Below are 9,378 nucleotides of genomic sequence, written 5' to 3'. Positions count from 1 at the left end.
TTCTTACCCGTAAAAATGCAATTACTATAACGCTGGGAACAATTTAAGATAAACTGGCTTGCCAAAGTAAAGGGCGAATTAAATTAATAGACTTCATAATAAGATTATGTCCACATTTTTCCTCCCTTTTGCCGTTTTGCGCATTTTGGACAGAAGCAACGACTCAATCCAGACTGTAGGCCTAGTGGACGCGTTTGTGCAATTAATCATTTTTGTATTATTTTCGGTGGAAAAATAATTCCACCGAAAATAATTGTCTAATAATAATAATGACTGTTCAGAAACCATAAATCTCATTTAAAAAACGTAAAAATTAAATCTGTAGCTATTTAATAAAGTATTCCGATTTGATGTGTGATCACGTGCTCTACTCATGCACGTGCATTTTAGTTGCTATAACGACGCGTTATGAATTCTGAATGCATATGTACGATAGATGTGCTTGCGTGCATTTTAGTTACTATAGCGATGCGTGTTATGAATTCTGAATGAATATATACCATAGACATGCATGTGCATTTTAGTTGCTATAGCGACGCGTGTTATGAATTCTGAATGAATATATACCCACGCGAACCGATCTCTATCTGTTGGTTTGATTCACCAATTCACAAACTTGCAGAATATTTTCTGTGCTGCTGATTTTGCGATCTTGAAGGAAATTTCTGAGAGAATTATTCTTGAAGAACATTGGAAGATAATATCCTTTATAAAGTTATATTTTTGTTCATATTATCTTAGAGGATACTTTTCATTTATTGTTCTTTTCTTATTTTAGCAGGAGTTTGGAGTTTTATTTAATTTTTTTGTTTTATTTTATTATTATTTTATTTTGGGAGGAGTATTTCTAAGGAGAGTTGTAGGTTATTGTATTGTATTGTATTGTATTTTGTATTGTGTTGTGTTTTTTATTGCAGTTTGGACTCGAAGGATGTCGATGGCTCACATGATGGGTGAAAGAGGAGGTGAGTGTGCTTTTGGTTTTCACTTGTTTATGGTTTGAAGTTGTACAATGATTGACTACATTAATGTGAAGAAAATTGTGTAAGGTTAAAAATCCCCCAATGTTCTCAGCTTAGTGATCACATGTATTTGATTCCTTGCATATTAAATAAAACTTTTCAATTTGAGTAATGTAACTATAGTAACAATATTTGTAATTGATCACTGACATTGTTTATTGATTATTATCGAAACATTACCAACGAATGTTATGTGATGTGTGAAATATTCCAGACTCAGGCCGCTCTAGATCCAGAAGAGCTGCTTCCTCTCAGACGGCTGGTCAGGAGATTTGGAGACTCTGTTCTGATGACCGCGATCTGCTGCCAGACCTGACCCAGATCCAGGCGATTCCAAGATGTTTAGCACCTCCGTCTCTGTCTGAGTTTTCTGTTTCTGTGTCCACAGGTCAGGCGGACAGGAGAAAGATGGCGTGGCAGAGCGGCAGCCAGCAGAGCTCAGATGATGATGAACATCCCCTCAATTCAACTTCATCTAAATGCTCTTGCATGGGTCAGAATAGTATTTTAATAAATAAGTTATGGCTCCATTTCTATTTCTAATTTCAATGGCTGATTTGATGTCTAAAATTTTCCAGACTCAGGTCACTCCAGATCCAGGAGTGGATCGGACAGCTTTGATTGGTCGTGCCCTCCGCTGCCAGGTCAAGTTCCTGTCGAGCCAACGGGGACTTCTAATGGCCGAAATGTTCAGGGTGCCATGGAGGCTTCTCCCCTGAACAAGACCTCAACAGGTGAGACTGAAATAAGGCTGGCCAGTGTAAAGTGTACAGACAGAGATTTTGAAAATTCATGCATAACTGCTTCAAGTTTTTATCATGGTAATGTCCGTTCACATTTACTGTTGCTCAGCACAATTTTGCTGATTTTCTTCGTTTTTTTTAGAAAAGATTTGAATTGGACATTCGCAGTGCCGTTTCTAGTCATAGGCAAACTAGGCGGTCGCCTAGGGCGCCAACAGCTGGGGGGCGTCAATGAGCCCCCGCCCCAACAAGATTTTTTAGTTATTTCATATATATTTTATTATTAATATTTCGTACTTTTTCTATTTCAAGGCATTATGATTAGTTGCGATTATTGGAGTGAAGTCGCCATGGTGATAGTGGAGCTGCTGTAATGAAATGAGATCATGTAGAGGGCGGCAGGGAACGTCGTCATCCGTGGCATTGTAACGCTTGTGTCCGAGTGAAAAATGCGGATAGCTCACTTAATGTAACTGTAGTGGATGCAAACACGGAGGCGATTAACATCAAACAGATCGCACTTTATTCCCCGCTGAACTCTCATCACAAACTCCCTTTCCATCCACAGCATTACTTAATAAAACAAAATAACTGTTAGCAACAGAAAACAAAAAATAATCCCCACACATGGGAGCTCAAGACTCAGTGCGCACATTCACAAAATGCAGACTTCGTTTGCAGGGAGCGCTCGCAACTCTTAAAGGGGCCACACTATATTTCTACTCGTTACAGCGTGCTTTAGTTTCATCATCATGAAAAGGTCAAAGCCATCAGGGGCTCAGTATCGTAAAAAGAAAGCGAAATATACAGGTATAGCCTACTTATTGGTTACTTGTTCTCTACTAAGCTGGTCCCTCTATCATAATGTTGAGCAAAACATTACACTGAATATTAGTACTGGACGGACCACACGCCATGCTCATTTCAGGTGCAGAACATTATAGCAGTTAATTTGAATAATTTTTTTTTTACATCAGAGATAGCTGTTTAGTGTAAATTGATCAAGTAGGCTAATACTGTCATAACCATGGGCGTCACTAGGCCCTTTTTTATGAACTTATGCATCAGCCCCCCCCTAAAAAAATATGTGATTAACCTTTAAAACATGAAACTGGCGCAAGGCTTCGGCTACTGCTTCGTCCCGTCTTTTAGTCTTTGATTCACTGTGTTCTTCAATCCGCAGCGGCGCCGAGTGACATGGTTTTCAAGCTATTGTTATCTAATTTTTTGGCCTTCAGAACATCTTAAAATACACATATGTAGATCATAGAAATCAAATTTTTGGGGGGGGGGGGGGGGGGGGTGCAACATATGAATCTCGCCTAGGGTGCCAGAAAGGCTAGAAACGGCCCTGGACATTCGTCTAACATTTTCAAAACATCTAGAGAACATTCAAAAGTAAAGTTCCCATAATGAAAAAGTATAAACTACAATGTTCCTTTAACCAAGAATTTTTTTTTTTTTTAAATGGACGTTTTAAAATTTGAGGAAACATTTAATTTTAATATTAGCAATCTTAAATTGTTCTCAGTGTTACTAGTCATAATGGCCTTTTTACCAGTGAGAATTCAGTTGTAGACATTTAGCACCTCTGTCTCTGTCTGAGTTTTCTGTTTCTGTGTCTACAGGTCAGGCTGACAGGACGCTGCAGAGCGGCAGCCAACAGAGCTCAGATGATGATGAACATCCATTCTCCTCATCTTCATCTTCATCTAAATGCTCTTGCATTGGTAAGAATAGGCTTTTAATAACGAAGTTATGGCTCTGTTTCTATTTCTGCTTTCAATGGCTGATTTGAAGTCTGAAATTTTCCCGACTCAGGCCATTTCGGATCCAGAAGAACTGCTTCCACAGATTCTTCGCTGGGCATCATGTCATCCTTGTCCCTGAGCAGCAGAGGCTCATTCAACGTCATTTGGAGGTGGAGTGGCGATGGATTGGACAGCCGAAGCGAACAGGGCAGGTCTGACAGCTTTGATTGGTCGTGCCCTCCGCTGCCAGGTCAAGTTCCTGTCGAGCCAACGGGGACTTCTAATGGCCGAAATGTTCAGGGTGCCATGGAGGCTTCTCCCCTGAACAAGACCTCAACAGGTGAGACTGAAATAAGGCTGGCCAGTGTAAAGTGTACAGACAGAGATTTTGAAAATTCATGCATAACTGCTTCAAGTTTTTATCATGGTAATGTCCATTCACATTTACTGTTGCTCAGCACAATTTCGCTGAAATGTTCTTTTTTTTTAGAAATATTTTTATTGGACATTCGTCAGAACATTCAGATAAAAAATTGAAAAGTAACGTTCCCATAATGCAAAAGTATAAAATAGAATGTTCCTTTAACCAAGAGAAAAGCATTTTTGAAACATTGAAAAAAACTGGACGTTTTGAACATTCAGGGAACATTTAGAAATAACGCTTTCCTAATTTAATGGTAATGTTAGCAAAACGCTCTCAATAGAACAAAATCAATTTTTTAGCAAGTTCATAACCAGCCAGTGTTCAAAATGATCTTCTTACCGTAGTCCGATTCACAGCGGTGAGCTTGTAATAATGTTTTATAATTTGAGTGGTACTGGTGGGTTTCCGCTGGAAATTCGAGCATGTCGTTGCGTCATTACGTCACATCTGTATAAAGAAGGAGTCCGGCTAGTAGTAGTATCGCATGTGAGGATGCTGCAGGTGGCGGATCATTTATAGCCTTTACTCACAGCGGCTGGAATAATTCAACTTGTCATTTTGATGGCAGATTGTAATCCAGAAAGGTTTAATGCAGATGTATTTCTTTGATTTGATTTTAAAGAATCCATCGGAAAAGTGAAGGCAAAGTTTTGAAGTTTTATTTTATTCATATAGCCTAAAGATAATTTGATTTGGATAATTTTGTTTTATTACGACACAATATTCCTAACACTTCTACCTCCGTAATATTTCAGTCCGGATCGGCACATGACAGATTAGCTAAACTGTTAATTTAAATAATCTGTTAAACGTTTTTTTAAGAAAGATAGTATTTAAGATTAAATTAGCAATTTTAATATTAGCAATCTTAAATTGTTCTCAGTGTTACTAGTCATAATGGCCTTTTTACCAGTGAGAATTCAGTTGTAGACATTTAGCACCTCTGTCTCTGTCTGAGTTTTCTGTTTCTGTGTCCACAGGTCAGGCTGACAGGACGCTGCAGAGCGGCAGCCAACAGAGCTCAGATGATGATGAACATCCATTCTCCTCATCTTCATCTTCATCTAAATGCTCTTGCATTGGTAAGAATAGGCTTTTAATAAAGAAGTTATGGCTCCGTTTCTATTTCTGCTTTCAATGGCTGATTTGATATCTGAAATTTTCCCGACTCAGGCCATTTCGGATCCAGAAGAACTGCTTCCACAGATTCTTCGCTGGGCATCATGTCATCCTTGTCCCTGAGCAGCAGAGGCTCATTCAACGTCATTTGGAGGTGGAGTGGCGATGGATTGGACAGCAGAAGCGAACAGGGCAGGTCTGACAGCTTTGATTGGTCATGCCCTCCGCTGCCAAGTCCAGTTCCTGTCGAGCCAACGGGGACTTCTAATGGCCGAAATGTTCAGGGTGCCATGGAGGCTTCTCCCCTGAACAAGACCTCAACAGGTGAGACTGAAATAAGGCTGGCCAGTGTAAAGTGTACAGACAGAGATTTTGAAAATTCATGCATAACTGCTTCAAGTTTTTATCATGGTAATGTCCGTTCACATTTACTGTTGCTCAGCACAACTTCGCTGAAATAGAAATATTTTAATTGGACATTCGTCTAACATTTTCAGAACATTCAGAGAACATTCAAAATCTACTTCTCAATAAGCCATGAACTCAGTGGTACTTGTGCTGTCTGACACACACCCGAAACATGCGCACAGAAAGCCGCTTCTCAGACGGCAAACAATCCACAGTAGAATTCTATTTCAAGACTTTTTGCTTTTGAATTGTCAAATACACAGAACATTGTCAAACTGGCTGTCATATTACAGAGTCGGTTATGGCATAAATAACACACAGCTATGCATTAAAAAATTAACGTTTATTTAAATATATTGTATTTAATATAACATAAATATATTATATTTGCCATTACCAGAACTGATTTGGTCAAATGAAGCCAAAAAGATCAGATAAAGCAAGAAAAATAACTATATTGTGACCACTAATATTTGTAAAATAAGATTTTGGGACATTTATGCAGGCGTTATCTAGAAGTCAGGAGGATAGCTTGGAAGTATTTCCCTTACTTTGGATATATAACATTACAGATGAGAATTTAAAAGTAAAATGTAAGTCATGTCATTATATCGTTGCTTAATTTGACGTCATTCAAATGAAAATCTTAATTTCAGAAAATCCTCCAGGATGTGGGAAATGGAAAAGAATTCGTTCTTTCTTCACGAGGGTATGGAAGGCTCTGAAGAGTCCTGTCTGCTGCTGTCTCAGTAGTGCTGTGGATGTTGTGGAGCCTTTTTCCCCTGATCCTGAGCCATCATCATCTGCGTCAGATCACTCCGCCGTCAAGCCAAATGATGGTAAATCGCTGATCATTATTTCTCCAACATCATTTTAGACAGTATTGTCATCTTGTTTTTCACTGAAAATAATGCTCATGGCTTTTGAGGAAATATTAAAAAAAAAAAAAAAATTTGGTCATATATTTCATATTTTTCTGTTTGTTTTTCAGAGTCTTTTGAGTCTCTCTATAATGTGGGAGAGATGCTTGGATCCGGAGGATTTGGCAGCGTGTACAAGGGAACACGCAAATCTGATGGCAAAAAGGTAAATCTGACTGAATTGTTCATTTTGCTCTTGAATGCATCAAAACATTTAAAACTAACTTTCTTTTTTGTTGCAGGTTGCCATCAAGCAGTTAAGCAAGATTGAAAACAATCGTTATCTTTATATTGTAAGTTGGCCAACACCTGAATATGTATTTAGTCGTTTCAGTGCAGATTACTGTAGTTAATACACCCGTAGAAAGCATTAAGTGTAAAAGTGATTGACAAATAAGCCTAGAGGCACCAAATAACTTTGAGCTGAAAAGGCTCTTTTGAACGGATCTAAAAATATACTTTAAAAAAAAGGACTTTTTCAAAGATACTTTGATATGTTTTCTTCAGATTTTTACTCAGCTAACCTTCTGATTACTTTTTTTCTCTAGCCTGGGCATCCCAAACCTCTCGTTACAGAAGTGGCGCTGCTGCTGATGATGAGGCGAAAACCCATAAGCCCGCTCATCATACAGCTATACGAGTGGTTTGAACATCCTGGAAAATTCACTCTTGTTATGGAGTTCCCCGAGCCTTGCATGAGCTTGCGGGACTACATCGTTCGTAAACCCGTCCTGTATGAACCCACAGCACGGTTCATCATGCGACAGGCTCTGCTGGCAGTACAGGTCTGCATCGAGCATGGTGTTTTTCATAATGACATTCATGCGCAGAATTTCCTCGTAAATGAAAGGACATTGGAGCTCAAGCTGATCGACTTTGGCTGCGGTCAGCTATTTAGTAATGATGGCTACGAGAGCAAAACATACATTGGTGAGCATTTTGAGAGTGTGAAAACCTGAATGTAGTGACTTATTATTATTTAATGCTTAAAAAAAAGCTCATCAATGTGCAAATTTCTTCTTTACAGGACTGCCGTATTACTATCCACCTGAAATCTTAACAGAACCTCGTTTCCACGCCATACCAGCAAATGTCTGGGCTCTAGGAGTGCTGTTGTACACTATGGTGCACGTATCTCATCCTTTTGCCAATTCGAAAGAAATCAGACGAGCCAAAATTCCATTTATGTACTACAACTTATCCAAAAGTGAGTGAATCATATTGACAACATTGATAACACACACACGCACACACACACACACACACTCACACACACACACACACACACACACACACACACAAAGCAAAGGCTCTGAACAGAAACAGTTAAAGATGAAGTATGTAAGATTTTTTATATATAGCTCAACGTATAGCGAGAGTTTGGGGCGTGGCTAATGTAGCAGGCGGAGCCATGGGAAAAGAAATTTAGCTAAAGAAGCGAAAGCCAAAATTCGCTGCATTTATACCTTAAACAGGTCACAAACATGTCAAAGTGAACAAAGCATTGTGATACAAAGCACGCTTCAATAATAATAATAATAATAATAGATTTTATTTATAATGCAATTTTCATTCCGAAGAATCTCAAAGTGCAACAAAGGGAAAAAATAATTAAAAAAATGAATAACAAGTAAAAATATAGAATAATACAAACAATCAACCAACACAGAAAACTGAACAGAAACAGAGCTGATGATATATCATAGTCATGCTCCCGTTCAGAAAGATACATTTTAATAAAGACAAATGCAACACAGCTAAAAGTATTCCTAATATGTTGAACCTTAAACGAGAGCTGTGTTTGTGATGTTGGGGAAGACGTAATGATTTGACGAAAATATGATTTATTTTGTAATTTATTTTGTAGTGTCACAGAAACTACATACTTCACTTTTAAAGTAAAGCTAAAGAACATTTTACAGTATAATAATCATGTTTTAGATGCTGTTTTCAGAGATGCATGACTAACTCCTTATTAAAATTTGTACAGAATACAGGGATCTGATTAGCCAGTGCCTAGCCCGGGATCCAACTAAACGGCCGACGTTAGAGCAGATGTCACAACATAAATGGATGAGATGACCTACTGTAGATTGGAGAAGTTCAGGAGATTCACTCGATCAGTGATTTCAGCAGGTGTGAGGAAGTGTAACAGACAGAGTAGGATTATTATCAGTTGTCTTATTTCACAGTTGCGTTCTTGTTATAGTCAAGTCACCTTCATTTATAAAGTGCTTTATACAATACAGATCATTTCAAAGCGGCTTTACTGTAATAAACAGGAAAATATACAGTAATAAACTCTAAAAATCATTCATGAGTTGATTTGTTCATATAATCTTTGTATCTTGAATAGGAAACAACATACTTGCTGTCCTTGGTGGAGGGCTTGAGCTCGAGACTTGAGCCGAAGCCTGATGTCCAACCCCAACCTGACTGGGAACTCAGAGCCTGTCCACGTCTGAGCAAGAACACGAGAGACTGCAAGACTGGGAAGAAGTCATCAATCATCACAGCCACATTTGCTTTGATTTTAAACATCAAGACAAGTCATCTTTATTTATATAGCGCCTTATATACGACCGATCTTTACTCACAGCAGCTGGAATATTTTGAACTTGTCATTTTACCTTGTCGTTTGACTGGATTGTTTGCTTTATTTCTTATATAGCTTCTTATACCTTTATAATGGCTATTTGATCTTACATAAACTGACATTTAAGACTCAGTTGTTGCTTTTTTATGTCATATTTAATTTATTGCATTGATATATGCACACTTATTGTCTGAACCACATATTAATATTTCAAATATTTTTTAATAAAAAAAAAGTAAACAAAAAGCGGCAGCGTTGTTTTTTATATTTTGTTTTGTTAAAAATATACATGCAGTGAAGATAATAAAGGTACGCTTTACCTGAACCACATCTGTGTGGTTATTAATATGTTTAAGATTGTTTTAAATGAAAATGAAAAGAGGCAGAGTGGTGTT

At 38.0% G+C, this 9,378-nt stretch overlaps 1 protein-coding gene across 1 annotated transcript; it reads left to right on the top strand.

The window, feature by feature from the left end:
• Positions 1-784: 784 nt before the first annotated feature.
• LOC137039318 (uncharacterized) lies at positions 785-9,176 on the top strand. The gene is made up of 13 exons (XM_067414674.1): positions 785-965; positions 1,237-1,515; positions 1,601-1,756; positions 3,394-3,495; positions 3,587-3,856; positions 4,921-5,022; positions 5,114-5,383; positions 6,124-6,306; positions 6,459-6,553; positions 6,630-6,680; positions 6,936-7,317; positions 7,415-7,594; positions 8,744-9,176. The coding sequence occupies exons 1-13, from the start codon at positions 932-934 to the stop codon at positions 8,791-8,793; spliced, it is 2,154 nt and encodes a 717-aa protein (XP_067270775.1). The 5' UTR covers positions 785-931; the 3' UTR covers positions 8,794-9,176.
• The last annotated feature ends 202 nt before the right edge of the window (positions 9,177-9,378 follow it).

Source organism: Pseudorasbora parva, chromosome 13, assembly GCF_024679245.1.
Source record: "Pseudorasbora parva isolate DD20220531a chromosome 13, ASM2467924v1, whole genome shotgun sequence".
Classification (NCBI taxonomy): domain Eukaryota; kingdom Metazoa; phylum Chordata; class Actinopteri; order Cypriniformes; family Gobionidae; genus Pseudorasbora; species Pseudorasbora parva.
This window is presented reverse-complemented; position numbering and strand designations above follow the sequence as displayed.